Genomic DNA, 18,077 nt, shown 5'->3' with positions numbered 1-18,077 from the left:
TTATTGCGTGGACGGGGTGTGAGGGATGAGGTGCGGGAGATGTGGGAGACACGGTTGAGGGCGTTCTCGACCACCGAGGAGGGGAAGTTACGGTCCTTGAAAAACGAGGACAACTGAGATGTACGGGAGTGGAATGCCTCATCCTGGGAGCAGATGCGGCGGAGGCGAAGGAATTGGGAATAGGGGATAGCATTTTTGCAGGAAGGTGGGTGGGAGGAGGAGTATTCTCGGTAGCTGTGGGAGTCGGTGGGCTTGAAATGAATATCGGTTTCTAGGTGGTTGCCCGATATGGAGACAGAGAGGTCCAGGAAGGGGAGAGAGGTGTTAGAGATGGTCCAGGTAAACTTAAGGTTGGGGTGGAAGGTGTTAGTGAAGTGTATGAACTGTTCGAGCTCCTCGTGGGAGCACGAGGCGGCGCCGATACAGTCATCAATGTAACGGAGGAAGAGGTGGGGTTTAGGGCCAGTGTAGGTACGGAAGAGGGATTGTTCCACGTAACCTACAAAGAGGCAGGCGTAGCTTGGGCCCATGCGGGTACCCATGGCTACCCCCTTTGTCTGTAGGAAGTGGGAGGAATTGAAAGAGAAGTTGTTGAGTGTGAGGACGAGTTCGGCTAAGCGGATGAGGGTGTCAGTGGAGGGGGACTGGTCGGGCCTGCGGGACAGGAAGAAGCGGAGGGCCTTAAGGCCATCTGCATGGGGAATGCAGGTGTAGAGGGACTGGACGTCCATGGTAAAGATGAGGTGTTGGGGACCGGGGAATTGGAAGTTCTGGAGGAGGTGGAGGGCGTGGGTGGTGTCACGGACATAGGTAGGGAGTTCCTGGACCAAGGGGGAGAAAATGGAGTCGAGATAGTTGGAGATCAGTTCGGTGGGGCAGGAGCAGGCGGAGACAATGGGTCGACCAGGGCATTCAGGTTTGTGGATTTTGGGAAGGAGATAGAAGCGGGCAGTGCGAGGTTGGGGAACAATGAGGTTGGAGGCCGTGGGTGGGAGGTCACCTGAGGTGATGAGGTTGTGGATGGTTTGGGAGATGATGGTTTGGTGCTCAGGGGTGGGGTCTTGATCAAGGGGGCGGTAGGAGGAGGTGTCGGAGAGTTGGCGTCCGGCCTCGGCGATGTAGAGGTCAGTGCGCCACACTACAACTGCACCTCCCTTGTCCGCAGGTCCTGGTCCATATCCAGCTTTAGGATCATACATAGTAGGAAGTGCCACGCATCGTTGTTAACTGTCCTACCATCAATAATCCTGTTAGCCATCATATACTAGAAACAGTCGGAACCAATCACATAAATAATGTGCTCTATGCTCAGGTTAAAAATTACAGCAAGTAACGATTTCTGCTTCCCAAAACCTTTCTACCATCTACAAGGCACAAGTCTCACATGCAAGGGAATGCTTTCCATCTTCCAAGATGAGTGCAGCTCCAAAACTCAAAAGAAGCTTGGCACCTTTCAGAACACATTTCTTCATCACCATAAAGTCAGAATCCTGGAATTCCCTACTTAATTGCATAGAGACATAGAACTTAGGAACTGCTCCACCATTCAATGAGTTCATGGTTGATCCGATTATGTCTGCGCCCCATAACCAATAACACCTTTGCCTATCGAAAATCCACCTAAATCACCCTTCAATAAATTCAATAAAACAACATCCACTGCTTTCTGGGGAAGCGTATTCCTTTAGGAGCATACCTTCACATCGTAGAATCCAATTATTCTAAACTACGATATTGCATCACCTTCAAGGACAATTAGCAAAAGGCAAGCTTTGTAATAGATCACATCAATTAATCATTTTTAAAAAAAGCCCATTCAGCCTCTCAAGCCTGTTCCTCAATTCAACAAGAGCACATAAATCATATGATTGTTTAAAAAACCCATCTGGTTCACTAATGGCCTTTAGGGAAAGAAATCTACCATCCTTACCTGGTCTGGCCTAGATTTGACTGCAGACTTTCAAAAATATGGTTGACTCTTAACTGTCCTCTGGGCAATTAGGAATGAGCAATAAATGCTGGCCTGGTCAGCTGGCCACAGCCAATGAATGAATAGAAAAAATTAACAAATATTTTTCAAATTACAAATGGAAATTCAACAAATAATACTTAAAGTCTTTTCATATTTGGTGACTTTAAAATTCCATACAAATATAATATATTCTCCCCAAGTAAATAAGACCTTTTTTGTAACTCAGGAATCCATCATTGAAGAAATTAATGAAAGGCTGGCTCAGAAAGAACGTGAACTCCATGAGAAGCATGAAATAGAATTGAAAAGGGAACTGGCTTTACAGAGTAAGTGGTTCAATAAAGAACTGTTGACATATAGGTATTTTCCTCATCAACCTATTCACAGAAGTTATTACACACCTCCAGAGCAAGTGGGACTCAAACCCGGGCCTCCTTGTCCAGAGGGAGGGACACCCTTAAAAGGAGAATCCTTCGTGGTAACCTCAGGAATTGAATTGAATTGAATTCATGCTGTTGGCCTCATGCTGCTGCATTGCAAATCAGCTGTCCAGTCAACTGAGCTAAACTGACATACATAAGCTATGGACTGAGGAGTGGGGAAGAAGGCAATGCTCTCCTTGTATTTATACTGAACATTGAAAGAAATTGAAAAGAAACACAGGAGATACTGGAAACACACAGTAGTTTTGGCAGTATCTGGGACAGAGAAACAGAATACATGATTCTGCCATTCACACCTCTTCTAAACACACCTTTCCCACTATACTTTGTCCTAGTATCATTTCCTTTGGCTCTGTCCCACCAATTGTTTCTTAACACATCATGTCTCCAGTTACAGACCTTCCCATTTGTTCTTTTACTACCCTCTCCCCTTTCACCAATATAAACATTATTGCATTACTAAAATTTCTAAATTCTGATGAAAGTTTATGATCTGAAAAAGGTTAACTCTCTTTGTCTCTACATAGATGCTATGTGGCCTGCTATATATGTTCAACCGTTTGTGGTTTTATTTCATATTTCACAGCTCTAGGGCTGTAAAGAAAATAGTGTCACTTCAAGTAGCTGAGTTCAATGTCAAATCATGTATGGAAAGAGAAATAAAGAGAAGGAAATTGGACCATAACAAACAGGAAAGAGAGACAGGAAGGAAAAAAAGATCTAAAATCTTATTTCAATTTTACATTTTAAAAATTGCCAACAATTAGTATCTGAAGAATTAAGAAACCATGCTTGTACATTTTCAATTCCGGAATTGATTGGCAGTAACCAACAGTGAAAACATTGTTGCAAAGGTAGTTTAATGTCAATGATGACTTCCTGTGATATGTTTAGTTTGTATTGATTACACAAGCACAGTAACCTCAAGTAGTTCATCAATTGTTAGCCAGACCAGACAGTGAGATGTCATTTCCATGAAGTTAAAAGAAGAGATGCACTTTGGATTTCCATGTTTAACCTTGATCTTCCCTCATTTGTTGATGTTGCACTATTTGCGCTCAAGTAATAGTGAGCACCATTAACACCAGCATTCTATAGTCAGTAAACTTTGGGCCAAAGTCTCATTCCTGTTAATTAACACAGAAAGAGCTTCCTATCTCAGTCACTCTGCTGGGATTTTTTAATCAGCCTGTACAGAGATGTTATTGGCATGCTTCTGGAGTTGGTGGGACTCGAACCTGGGCCATCTGGCTCAGAGGTATGGGCACTACCACTGTGCCACAATAGCCCACTCAGCCATGATGCTGGGGAAGCAAGGAAGTGAACAGGATCTAGATGTGCCTGTTTCAACTATTCATGTTATACATTCAATGACCTGGACAAAGGAACTGTGAGGGCATTGTTGCTAAGTTTGCTGATGACACAAAGATAGATGGAGGGGCAGGTAGTATTGAGGAAGTGAAGAGGCTGCAGAATGACTTGGACATGCTAGGAGAGTGGGCAAAGAAGTGGCAGATGAAACACAATGCAGCAATATGTGAGGTTATACGTTTTGGTCAGAATAGAGCCATTTCTAAATGGGGAAAGGGTTTGGAAATCTGAAGCACAAGGGGACTTAGGGATCCTACTTCAGGATTCTCTAAGGTTAACCTGCAAGTGCATTTGTCTTCCTAACTGCCAACTGAAATGTTAGTATTATTTTGAGACGAGTAGAATGTAAGAGCAGAGAGGTACTGCTAAGGCTGTATAAGGCTGTGGTCAGACCACATTTCGAATATCGTGAACAGTTTTGGGCCCTATATCTAAGGAAGGATATGCTGGCATTGGAGGGGATCCAGAGAAGGTTCACAAGAATTTCCCAGGGATGAAGGGCTTGTCATATCAGGAACGGTTGAGGGCTCTGGGTCTGCACTTGATGAAGTTTAGAAGGATGAGGGGGAATCTGATTGAAATTTGCAGAATACTGAGAGGCCTGGATAGCAAGAACGTGGAGAAGATATTTCCACGTGTGAGAGAGACAAAGACCCAAAGGGACAGACCCAGAGTTAAAGGATGACCCTTTAGAGCTGAGATGAGGAGGAATTTTTTTTAGCCAGAGAGTGGTTAATCTGTGGAACTCAATGCCACAGGGGGCTGTGATGGCCAAGTCATTGAGTGTGTTTATAACATAGACATAGGTTCCTGATTGGTAAGGGGATGAGGGTTATGGGGAGAAGGCAGGAGAATGGGGTTGAGAAACATATCAGCCATGATTGAATGGCAGAGAAGACTCGATGGGCAGAATGGCCAAATTCTGCTCCCATAACTTATGGTCAGAAATCCCCAAATAGGCCCTGAATAAATTGACCCCTTTACATTGTCATGCCTGTGGCATTGCACAAAAAAACTAAAAGGGCACTGTACTTAAAATAAATCACCTGTAGGAAAAGTATGCAACGCAGGGCTGTTGTTATACAGTGTAATATTCAACAATTACAGTGTTTGACTGAAAGATCTATTCTGTCCAACAGGGAATGCTCTGCAACGTAAATGTGATGAAGAGAAGCAAGCAATAGTAGACAGTTATGAACAGCAGATTAATACCATTCTTGATAGGCACAAAGGGGAGATGGATGTGAGTAGAATCTCTAATACCATGCCAGCCGGGATAAATGAAGCGTCACATTTCATGATGTTTCGATCATTTCTCCACATTAATGATTTGAAAATAAGAATTACTTTGAATGGTGGGGAGGGAATGTCTAAGGTGTGATGCAGCTGCAGGAGATTGACTGGAGGGACCAGCAAGTCCTTTCACAGGTGTTGGTATTACAAGCATGACATCCACAACATGCACTTATAATTTGTTTTAAAAATGGATGTGTTTGGACACGGTACCTCACACCTCCGAGGATTTGATCCAATCCTTCTGGTCTAGAGGCAAGGAAACTACCAATACACCACAAGATCCATAATTTGCATTTATGTGAGCCCCCTTCAACAAAGTTAAACAGTCCAAGGTGTTTCACTTTAACTTCCTTCAAGCCAAATTTGACACCAAAACACATATTGGGAGATGTGACCAAAAGTTTGGTTAAAAAGTTTAAGTTGTTTAAGTCAATTTAAAGGAGGAAAGACAGAGGCAGAAAGAGACTGAGTGGTTGTGGGAGAGAATTTCAGAGCTCAAAGCTACCAATAGCGGGTGGTGAAAATCAAGAATGCTGCAAGAGTCTGAAATTGCAAACCTCCAGGATTGTGAACATAGACAGCGGGGGAGGCCATCGAAGGATTTAAGGATCATAATCATAATTTAATCAAGCAGAGTCAGCATGGTTTCACAAAAGGAAAATTGTGTCTGACTACTTTAGAGTATTTCGAGGAAGTCTCAATCCAAGTGGATAGAGGGGAACCAGTAGATATGTCATATTTGGACTTCCAGAAGCCATTTGATAAGGAACTCCCAAAATGTTTGCTGTGGATAGAGAATGTACTAATGGGCAGGAAATGGCGAGTAGGGAATAAAGGTTCCCTTTTCAGGCTGGTGACCCATGACCAGTGCGGTTACAGGGATCAGTGCTGGGACCACAACTGTTTACAATATATATTAATGACTTGGAGGAAGGAAGTGAATGCACTGTAGTCAGATTTGCAGATGACACTAAAATAGGTGGAAAGGCAGATTGTGAGAGGGATACAAACAGTTTACAGAGAGATATTGATAGGTTAAGTAAGTGGGCAAAAGTTGGCAAATAGAGTACAATGTAGGAAAATGTAAAGTTGTTCGTTTTGGAAGGGAGAACAAGTGAACAGAGTATTATTTAAATGGAGAAAAACCACAGAAAGCTATAACACAAAGGGACTTGGGGGTTACTTGTGCACAAAACACAGAAAGCTACCAGACAGGTACAACAGGTATTCAGGAAGGGTAATGGAATGTTGACCCTTATTTCAAGCGGTTTGGAATATAAGAGTAGGGAAATATTACTGCAAATGTATAAGGTGCAGGTGAGACCACATCTGCAGTAGTGTGGGCAATTTTGGTTCCCTTATCTAAGAAAAAGGTATTATTTCATTGGAGGCAGTTCAGAGAAGATTCACAGGATGACCCCCGATATGGAGGGACTGTCTTATGAGCAAAGGCTAAACAGGTTTGGAGTGTACTTAATTAAGTTTAGAAGAATGTGAGGTGATTTCGTTGAAACTTACAGATTCTTAAAGAGGCCTTGACAGGGTAAATGCTGAGAGAATGTTTCCCCTCATGGGAGAGTCTACGACCAGAGGGCACAGTCTCAGAATAAAGGGGCACCGATTTAAGTCTAAGATGAGGAGGGACTTCTTCTCTCATTGGGTTGAGACTCTTTGCAACTTGCTGGTACAGAGAGCTGTGGGAGCAGACTCCTTATGTATATTTAAGGCTGAGACTGATAGATTCTCGATCAGTAGGGAAATCAAGGGTTATGGGAAAAACACAGGAAGGTGAATATGAGGAATGTCAGATCAGCCATGATTCTATTGAACGGCAGAGCAGGCTTGAGGGGCAGAATGGCCCACTCCTATTCCTATTTCTTATGGTTTTTTGAGAATTTTTAAATTGACGCTTTGCCAGATCAGGATGCCAATGCAGGTCACCATACTGAGATGCTACGTAAATGCAGAATTAAAGCTGAATTTTGCATGATTGCAGTTTAGTAAGTATCTTCCTGTCTATGTCGGGAAACGCAGCAGTCAAAATGGTGTGAGGATCATCAGAAAGTTGGGGACGGAGCGGAGGTTGGAAGTTAAGGCTTTTCAGGTGGGAGGTTAAAGCCAGCAGATTGGCAGAGGAAAGAAATGGACTTTTGATGAAAATTGACTTTTGATGCTGGCTAAGGTAAAGTTTATATCAGGTTACTCTTGGAAGCTCGTTTCCATTGCTTTATATTAAAAGGGCTATCTTAACATCCTGCTAATATAAAGCATGAGTGTAATTGCCAAGATTGTACCGTAACTTTGCACCCATAAAGAGATAAATTAAGTTTTTTAAAAGAAATTCTTCCTTGGTGCAAACTGCCTCTACCTCTTACAGTTAATCTTCTGTCTTTATCACCTAAAGGCTTTTTGGAGTTAATATCCAGGCAGGGGAACAGGAGACACATCAGCCAGATCACTTAATTGCGATGCTCATGACTGGATGGCATCTCATAACTAACACATTATGCTTAAGCCCCACAATAACCATACTCCTTCGAGTTCATTATTTCCTTTTCCTCTGCCGAAAAAAATGGGCTGAACAGAATTTGCAATCTTTTCTCTGTTAGAAATGGAATCGCATGGATCTTTGTGTCCTGTGCTCTGAGAGAGGTCATTTGCCAATCCCCTCACTACATAGGAGTGGTGGCTGTTTATACAAATGGTAATGATTGCAACAGCAAATAAATGGGGTGTTATTCAAGTGTTAGAGGTAACAGTACGTTCAATTCTGCCAGGGCTCCGTGCCCACTTTCCACCAGGGGTTCTCTGATCAACAATTGGGAAAAGGAACCCCTCATTCATTTCTTTAAACCCCATCCCACTAGCACCACCTTCTTATTCCTGACCACACTGACACTGAAGCTAAAATGTATTGCCCCCTTCCTGCCCTTGCAGACATAACTCGGACTATCTGATTCAGCACAAGCTAATGATTTTCTTGTTTTAGATAAATCTGTACTGTAAAGTTGTCCTAGTCCCAGAGGGACATAGAACTTAGAGAGAGAGAAACATGACTGGTGGTTGTTTAACCTGAGGGTCACCACACCTCATGTGAGGGTGAAAGGTTCAGAAGTTGGGACCCTCACAGTTACCTTATGATTCTCAAAATTTTAAAAACACTTGCAACTAAATCTGAACCTTGGATTTCCCAGTATGCAAGATGCAGGAATGAAAGCTTTATTTTAGCAAACAGCCTACATCAGATTGTTAGATGGATTTTAACACTATGTCTCTGCTTTCTCAGGGTGCTGCAGAGCAGTATAGTGCCATTATGGAAACGGTTGAGGAGTTGAGAAATGCAAAGCAACAGATCGAGGTATAAACGTGTTACACAAGTGCAGACAATGATCACCTCTAACAAGCAAAGGCCAAATTATCTGCCCTGATCTTCAAAATCAGCACAATCACTGGATCTCCCACCGTTTATATGCTCACTGGGAAGATGTCTTCTTGTTTTTTTGGGGGGAGGTCAACTAGGGCTCAAAGTTTTTTTTTAAGGGGTCCTGTTCAGATTTTCCCGAGGGTTACTTTGTGATTTTCAGGGATTCCTTTTTCTCTCTCACTAACTCCTTTATTAGGTGATGAAGTCAGGTGGCAAGATTACCCTCTGTATTAATGCTGGATAAACGCAGGATTTGGACTCTCACAGGAGCAGAATTAGAATAATTCATCAACATCCTCACTAATCATTACCACTCCATTAAACGTAAAGCCACAATTCATTTGGGAAGCAGCCATTTCCTACACACTGCTGTTTTTAAATTGACATCACAGGCATAGGTTAGCAGAAGATGATTTATTACAAAACAGCTTGTACGCACTTCCACACAAAAAGCCATCACCGTAAAGATGCTTTCTGGCGACTGGTCTGGTCACATCTAAATGGTTGCATGTTTGTTTCAGAGTGCTTTTAGATGCAGCAACACATAAATGGAGACTTGGAGTCAACAATATAACTACGAAACTCAAACAGAAGCTAGATGCCTTGAAAAGAATGGCTATTTCCTTAACTGCATCTACCACTCCCTTGCCGTCTAAGTGTCTCCATTATTTTCAAGTCTCAATTCAGGCATGCAAAACCCCAAATCCTCATTATGGACAGAAACAATGACGGTTTTAAATTTTGATTTGGTTTAAAAGTCTATTAACTTTACCACAGAGTAGGTTTTGTAGGGAAAGAGCATTCACTTGGACTACAATAATGGGGTCAGAGAGAAATGGCACTTTCTTGCCCGTGAAAGCAGCTTAGAAGGTTGTAATCAGAATGTTCCCACTGACAATGGACTCAGACCCTGGATGTGCACAGCTCTGGTTTATTCCTTCCTCTGGGATTAGCCAGGGAACGGGCACGTCATTTGCACACTTACTTTGTTCTTGAGGGGTGGAGCCAGTGAGAGAGATTTCTGCTTATTGCACCATTCCAGTTTTCAAATTACAGGGAGACACTCCATGTAAATGACTGGCTCAAGAGCTGTATTCTCATGGGACTGGGAACAATCTGCCTGTAAAATTCTCAGACAGGAATCCTCATGCAGGAGAAGGGAACTTAAAAAAAAAGTGGGGGATAACTTACATTTGTCAAACACATAGTAACATTTAGCCTATCGTTATTTCATAGGATCTGTTGCAGCAGCTGAAAAAGAAGAATGAAGAAATACAGAATCAGTCTGAATATCTGAGCTTTCTTGAGGCAGAGCTAGCATACGATGTAATCTGGTATTCTGTCATCTTCTAGTAAAGAGTTCCAGCCCTGAGCTCTTCGAGCTGATATATGTTTGTTGAAAGCTGGTGTCAGGAACAACAGTAGCTTTCATTGTAAAAGCAAGTGTGCTGGCTTTGTGTGTTTGCTGGTTGGCTCACCTCAGTCAAAACAGCATAGGTGCAAGTGCTACATGGAGATGTAAACTGACTGACGCTCCAGTGCATACTGCCTTTTGGTTAGAGGTTCCTCTGTCTGTCTCATCAAGTGTGTATTATGAATTACATCAGGTTATTTGAAAAGGATCAAGTTCTCCAACATCTTCGTCAAATATTTTTCCTTGCTGTGTAAATTAGAGTTACTGTATTTGCCTACTTAACCATTCTAATAGAGTTCAAAAGTCCAACTTTGCGTTAAAAACATTCAACAAGGTAGCCTCAACTGCTTCACTGGGCAGAGAATTTCACAGTTTCACAGCCCTTTGGGTGAAGAAGTCCTTCACCAACTGAGTCCTAAATCTGGTCCCCCTTATCTTGAGGCTATGCCCCCCAGCTCTAGTTTCACCTGCCAGTGGAAACAACCTCCCTGCTTCTATCTTATCTATTCCCTTCATAATTTCTATAAGACTCCTCCTCATTCTTCTAAGTTCCAATGAGTATTGTCCCGGTCTACTCAATAGCTCCTCATAAGGCAACACTCTCAACTCCGGAATCAATCTAATGAACCTCTTCTGCACCCCGTTCAGTACCTGTACATCCTTTCTCAAGTGAAGAGCCCACACTGTACACAGTACTCCAAGTGAGGCCTCAGCAGCACCCTATACAACTGCAGCATAACCTCCCTGTTTCATGTACCTTTAGAAGTGTCTGAGTTCATTACAGCCAGGGAGCAGGATGGCTAGTCACGTTTGACAAACCAGTACAGTCAGGGGAACAACTGATCAGATAGAGAGAATGCAATTTATGTGGTGAATATGTAGTTTCCTTTAATATAGGCTCTAACAGGAGAAGCTCATGGCAAAAATTCAGATACCTAATACAAGAGAAATGGTAGAGGAATGAATAGAAAGTTGTTTGGAAACAGGGGAAAAAAAAAAAATTTAATTGTTCCTCTGATTAGACAAAGTCCAGAGAAACATAATAGAACATTTTTAAACTGGAGGGATGAGACAGAAGAGAGGAGAAGGACAGGGAATCATAATTGTCCTGTTGGGATGCAGTCCCACAAACGACATGTGCCTCAGGTGTTTCACATAGCAGGTTCTTTTTTGACCAAAGAGGGTAATTTCATTGACTGCAGGTAGCTGAGCAGACAGAGCAACGTACATCTGTTTCAACTCTCCCTGGGAGAGGAGACAGGTTCCTTCCCTGTTTGGATATGGCTCAGTTACAGAACCTACATCCATCACTTTCTCTCTGGCCAGTCATTGCATCTACAACTTATTCTAAATATGATCTCTATTGTTTTGAAGGAAAATGTTCTGAGCTGGTTTTATTTTCAATTATGTTGATTTCTATTCCAGAGAGCTAAGCTGGCTGAAATTGAAGGAACTTACAAGTCAAACATAGGCTCCATGAAGAGAGAATATGTAACGTCCATAAAAGCTTTAGAGGATCAGAACCTTGATCTAAAGTAAGAATCAAATTTGTGCCTTGCATTTTTCCTAATAAGAGCAAAACAGTGTGGCTGCTGGAAATCTAAAATAAAAACCAAAGTGCTGGAGAAACTCGGCAGGTTTGGCAGTGTGTGTGGAGAGAGAAACAGGATTAATGTTTTGAGTCCAGGATACTGCCAGACCTGTTGGATTTCTCCAACACTTTTTGTTCTTATTCCTGCATTTCTCTGCTGAGTAAACAGCTGGTTTCAACAAAAGCTGTCAGCAAACTTAAAGTTCACTCCGTATGTTTCATTTTTAAGCAAGTTTTGTTTAGCTAGTTGTATTCCTTTGTTTCATATCTTCATATACATGCATTTCTCCTTTGGGAATTGAGTGAAAGGTAGGATGAGGGGGCTGATTATCAACCTGGCTAACCAGATCATGAAGACTCCTTCTGTGATCAACACATCCTGTGGTTAGACTTGAATTCAGAGCTTCTCGTTCTTAGACACTACCCACTGAAACTGTTTTGAGTGTGAGAAATGTGTGTCAGAAAGTAGAGTTTCAAATTTAAATAAAGGCAATTACAAAAGTATGAAGACAGTATCAACTAAAGTAGAATGGGAAAGTAAGTTAGAAAGTTAAACTGTAGCAAAAATTTCAGGAGATGATTCTTAAATCTGAAGGATATACTCCTTTGAGAAAGAAACATTGCACAAGGATGAATTATCATCCAGGGATAACTAAGGAAGTCAAGGATGGAATCAACTTGAAAGAAAGTGCATGCAATGCTGAAAAGGTTAATGTTAGCCCAGAAGACTGGGATATTTTGTAACCAGCAAATCTAAAAGCAGAAATTGGAGCATAAAGGAAACCTCCAACACCACGTATACAAACAGACCTCTACAAGCGTACAAAAAAGGAAAATAATAGCTAAAGCAAGCATGAGTCTCTTAGAGGATGAGAATGGGAAATAGGGAAATGGCATAGTGTTTGAAAAATTATTTTGTAACTAACTTCATAGAAGAAGGCACAAAAAATACCCCAAAAATGGAAAAATGCAGCGAGCAAAAAAAAAAGGGAGGAACTTAAAACAATCACTAGAGAATGTAATAGGTTGACTGTCTGCACCTTAGGGTTGTAAAGGAAGTGGCTGCAGAGATGGTAGCTGATTTTTTGTAATTTGCCAAAATTCGCTATATTCTGAAAAAGTTTCAGTGGATTGGAAAATTTCAAAGCTAATTCAAGAAAGGAGGGAGATAGAAAGCAGGGAACTATAGGCCAGTTAGCGTAACATGTCATCAAGAAAATGCTAGCATTGATTATTAAGAAGGTAACATCAGGGCATTTAGATAATCATAATACATAATTGTAATAGCCAGGCTAAAAAGACATGGTTTGTGAAAGGAAAATCATGAGGGACAAATTTATAGGAATTATTTGAGGATGTAACATATTTGCATAAAGGTGTACCAACAATTGTAGTGTATTTGGACTTCCATAAAGCATTCAGTAAGTGCAACATAAATGATTAATGCACAATGTTAATGATTCCAGCTGATTGTAATATTGGGCAAGTCATTCACAAGCTTAATTTTTGAAGAGGGTTACCATGGCAGTTAGTTACTGAACATATTCACACAGGGCAGCCAATGTTCTATAACAAAAGAACAAGGTTTTATTGCACAAAAGTTAAAAACAAATAAAGCTAAATGTATGACAGTTTTAAAGGTCTTAACATAATCTGCAAAACAAATTTTTCCCAGCAATATCCTTCACAGATACTCAATCCCAGCAAAGTGTTACTCCATTCTTAACTCTTTAATTTCTTACTGACTGTTTCTAGATTCAATCACCGAAAAACTTCTTTCTAGCTCTTATGACTAAAACCTCTTTTCAGTACTGACAGTTGAAAACATCTACACAAAGTCTCACAGCTTGGACACTTCACAAACTAAAACCTCTTTGCTGGATGAAACTGTTCTCCTGAACTGTTCTGAGGAAGGATCACTGGATCTGAAATGTTGCTGCCAGACCTGCTGAGCTTCTCCAGCAATTTCTGTTCTTGGTCCTGAACTGGAACCTGGTTCTGAACTGAACTCAATTCACCAGTGGCTTCTAGTCTGCTTTCTGCTTCTGTCATAAGAATTCATCTTTGTAAACACTTTACCAGTTAGCAGCACAAGTACCCAGCTGGGCATTTAACTGAAGACACATGCTTTCTTGGAACTGATGTAGATAATTTTCTGTTCTAAGTGACTTTGACCACTTGAAAAAACACTTCACAAACTGAAACTACATCTCTCTTTTACCTCTACTACAAAGCAGGTGTGAGCTCAATGGCTGCTTTTGCTCCTGGTCTTAATTCTTATGAAGTCCTCCATAGTTTATAGTTCTGAAAGCAGAATCTATAGCACAGAATCAGGTAAAATTGCCCAACTATTCTGTGCTGAAGTTTATGATCAGACACCTCCTCCCTTTCTCCATTATGGTAACAGGCTCACATTCTAACTGTACTTTGAGTGAAGAGACTGCTCCTGAATTCCTTACTGGATTTATTGAAACCATCTTGTACTTATGCGCTTTATTTTGGATTCCACTTAACTGCAAACATCTCCACCCTATCGAAATTAAATCTTCACTCTGAAGATCTATATTTGGTCAAACTACTAAAGAGCACAAGCCTGTTCATTATCCCCTGAAAGTTAAAAGCCCTCAGTTTTGGTATAGTCGCTCATTCCTCTTCATCAACTCTCCCTGATGGCGAGGCTTCTTACAAATTTGTTCAATCTTACATTACTCAGCATTTGTCCACTTCCAGTCGTGGCAGGCCAGGGAATGCTCCCTGGAGTGAGGACTCAATTATCGTACAGCTAACCCTGGAGTACAAAAGCCAATTAAATTACTCAATTACAGTCACTTAATTCTAGGGATGTGCTTTGCTATATGATTCAAAGCTCTGGAAATTGAAATAGCCTGATATTAATCCAACACAATGTACAGACACGATGGATGAGAGTTCTTTCATGAATGAATAGATTTAATTAGTTGCTTGGTTGACATATTTGTCTTGAGTTCTTTTACTTTATTAAATAATTGAATGTTTTCTTTAAAAAAAAATTATTCAACTGAATGAAACTCCCAGAAGGTTGAAAGTCTTCAGAAGCAAAATCTTTGAATATTTTTAAGGCAGAGGTAAACAGATTCTTCATAAGTAAGGGGACGTGAAAGGTTAAAGGTTGTTCAAGACAGGAGCAGGGATGTCTTGCTGCAATCGTATAGGGTCCTGATGAGACTACACCTGGAGTATTGTGTGCCATTTTCAACTCCTTATCCAAGGAGGTAAATGGAGGCTATGGCGGGAGTGCAACAAAGACAGACTGGGTTGGTTAGGACTATATTCACTGGAAGTAGAAAGGTGGAGGGGGTGCGGTGTCATAGAAATCTGTAAAATTCCAAAAGGACTAGAAGGGGTAAGTGTAGAAAGGAGGTTCTTGATGACAGAGGAGTCCAGAACCAGGGAGTCACAGTTTAAGGATACAGGCAGGCCATTTAGGATTGAGATGAGGAAAAAGGTCTTCACTTAGAGAAGCGAAACTGTGGAATTCTCTGCCACAAAAAAAAAATGGTTGAAACCAAAACAGTGAATATTTTCAGGAAGGCGTTAGATATAATCCTTAGGGCTGAAAGTATCAAAAGGGATGAGGAGAAAGCAGGAACAGGATACTGAATTGGATGATCAGCCATGATCATATGGAATGACAGAGCAGGCTCAAAGGGCTGCCACCCTTATGAATTCTTTATTTAATTGACAAAATTAATGACCCACATTTAACCATTAAAGAATGGCCTACTCCTACTTTTATTTTCTGTGTTTGTGTCTTCAAATTGAGTCTTAAGTCAGCCTTTAGTAACAAAGGCCATAAAGCATTGTGGTTTCCTAAGAATTCCTAGTGAATGTTTTGATTCTGAGGCATAGTTTGCCACTCAACAGTGTATTTTTGATCAAAGTATCAATTTCTATTGACACCAAAAACTGACTGAACTCCCATTATTGCCACCGAATTATTCCTTTAACTGCAGAACAGTACATTCTAATCGGTGCAGAGAGGTAAGACAGATCAGAGGAATATGAAAAGGCTACTCAGTTAATCTTCATTAGATTGTTGATCAACAACTCAACTCCATTTCCTCTCACTATCCATCCATATTTCTGACATTGAAATTTTCTTGGGTAACAATCAAACCTACTTTTGAAAATTTTAGTTCAATTGGCATTCGCAGCCTTTTAGGAAAATATAACCTTCCTTGTATCCACTGAAATCTTTTGCTGTCCCATTCTAGCTTCTCACGACTGAGAAAATATATTTTTCTTTCACAAATTTTAAAGCAGATTATCTTGCACTGAACCCCAATTTGTCTGCTCAATCATGCTAATTTGTGGACAATATAATGGTTGTAGAATGGTTGTACTAGGAAAGTACAGAAATATATGTTACATATGGTGAAATATGCATGCACACACGGTACTGTGTATACTCAACAGTGGCTAGCATTTAGTGGGTATTTTATGCAGTTCTCAGGTTTATACTATAAAGCTGTTTGGAAAGTCACTCCAAAGCAGTGTACATAGCTAGCTGTGCTAAGGTACACAGATATCTATGCAGCATTCAATCAGTACAACAGCTCAGTATCTTTTTGCTTATCCATTAAATAAGCTCTGGAACACTGACAGACTGTAGTCCAGTCTCTCATACTTTGGCATACTCAAGTTTCCTTGAGTTCACCACAGAGGTATGTGTGACAAACCTCCCTCCCACCTTGCTCCTTGAATGTGCCATTAATGTTGTAAAACATGGTGATTTTCGAAGGTGCACTCACTTTGCTGTAGTAAAAGCTGTCATGTAAAGGCAAATGCTGTGGAACCCCACCATTCTGTGGTCAATGTGATCCATTAATATTGTTCTTAGTCATGGCATGTTGTAGCTGCCTGTGAAGATAGACAAGGTACAATTTGGCCCAGGACCCCTTTCACTATTTGATCATGATTGATTTCCTGATTTCCACGACCCTGTCTGGAAAAGGATTTCTAGTTTCAAACAATGAGGCCATTCCACATGAATCTGCACTTACAATTTAAACAAACTGAACAGTGTACCAAGAAATCCACTGAGCAGCCTACCCAGCAGGAACAAGCAGATCTGCACTGATTCTAGGCTAGATCCCACATTTGTTATTTTTTGGCTGGGTACATTTTGTCAAGTTTAAATTAGATTAGGGTTCCACCTGAGAGCTGCAGATCCCTCTGATATTCCAGAAATTTTGCTTGAAATTTCAGGCGCCCCTGATGATACATTTGAAGCCATTCTGGCAGAGTGGGATGGCCGACCAATTTGAAAGCCACTGTCCATTCAAAGAATTACTAAGGAAAATTTTTAGGTCTCTCAACCTGTAGCTAAGGTTAGGACTAACTGCATCATGATATAGTGTGTCAGCTGTGGCTCAGTTGGCACTGACTGCGAGTCAAAAGGTTGTGGGTACAAATCCCACTCCAGGGCTGGTATTTGCATGCACCAATAAGGGAGATTCACTGCCAGAGATGTTGTTTTCAAATCAGGCCGCAGACTAAGGTTTTAATTTATTCTTTTGGGTGAATATGAAGAATCTCAGTGTTTTTTGCAAACGAATTGGGTAGATCTCCAGGTATGCTGCCTAAGATGTACCTCTTAACTAACATCACTAAGTCAGCGATCCTTGCTTTATTGCTGCTTGTGGTATTAGCCAAGTGCAAATTGACAGACACATTGCCTACATTGCAACAGTACCTCATTGTGCACAAAGCAATTTGGCACAGCCTGAGTTGTGAATGTAACTGTACAAATGTAAATCTTCCCTTTCTTCTCCATGGAAATTTTGTTTTAATGTAGTGGATTATTAATACAAATTACAGAAAACCCAGACATAAATACCTTCACGGACTGAGGATTGATTCTTGGTATAAACTTTTCACACTAGATTGTAAAGTATAAATACGCTTTGTATTCCCCTGCAAAATAGATATATTTAGTATTTCAAACAACACATTGCTTAGCTGTAAAATTAAAACAATAATAATGATTAAATATAACACTTGTGCAACTTACCAATGAAAAGATTTGAAGTCAGTTTCATGGCTTAATGTGCAGACAGAAGAACGCTCTTAAGTTATGGAAAAATCCCTCATATAGTTAGAATAAAGCAATGGTTATAAGGAACGTGTCTAAAAGGGTTACTAATTTAGTTGGTAGATATGTTCATGTTTGATTTCTGTAGAAAGTACCCACCTTTAATTAATCAAAGTAACTAACCATGATTTCTTTCTCATCTTTCTTCAGACAACTGTTTGCTCTAAAGACTGAAGAACTTTGCGCCCTTAAAGCAATGATTGAAGAAAGAGAGAGAATAGATCAGCCTGAAAGAACAAATTTCCAGCAATAACAAACAGTCTTTGCAACTAGCAGTCCAGCCAATACAGACATATTGCAGCCAGTACCTCTTCCAGCATCAAACCAGGGGACTGGAACTTGTCTGTGTGCATCATGCACGGACGAAGCTGGATTTGGATTTGTGGAGCAGAAAGCAGAAAGGAGCTTCCTTGGTACTTTTAAAGGAAATAAT

At 40.8% G+C, this 18,077-nt stretch overlaps 1 protein-coding gene across 1 annotated transcript in view; it reads left to right on the top strand.

Moving 5' to 3' along the window:
• The window catches only part of LOC109928003 (flagellum-associated coiled-coil domain-containing protein 1-like), a 40,552-nt gene extending 22,475 nt beyond the window's left edge, over positions 1-18,077 (top strand). The window contains exons 9-14 of the mRNA XM_020528019.2: positions 2,199-2,298; positions 4,926-5,029; positions 8,369-8,440; positions 9,743-9,832; positions 11,346-11,455; positions 17,795-18,077. Of these exons, the coding sequence (XP_020383608.2) occupies positions 2,199-2,298; positions 4,926-5,029; positions 8,369-8,440; positions 9,743-9,832; positions 11,346-11,455; positions 17,795-17,897 (579 nt within the window). The 3' untranslated portion in view covers positions 17,898-18,077. The remainder of the gene's footprint in view (positions 1-2,198; positions 2,299-4,925; positions 5,030-8,368; positions 8,441-9,742; positions 9,833-11,345; positions 11,456-17,794) is intronic.

This window comes from Rhincodon typus, chromosome 7, assembly GCF_021869965.1.
Source record: "Rhincodon typus isolate 14 chromosome 7, sRhiTyp1.1, whole genome shotgun sequence".
Lineage (NCBI taxonomy): Eukaryota > Metazoa > Chordata > Chondrichthyes > Orectolobiformes > Rhincodontidae > Rhincodon > Rhincodon typus.
Note: the sequence above shows the minus strand (reverse complement) of the source record. Positions and strands in the feature narration are given on the sequence as shown.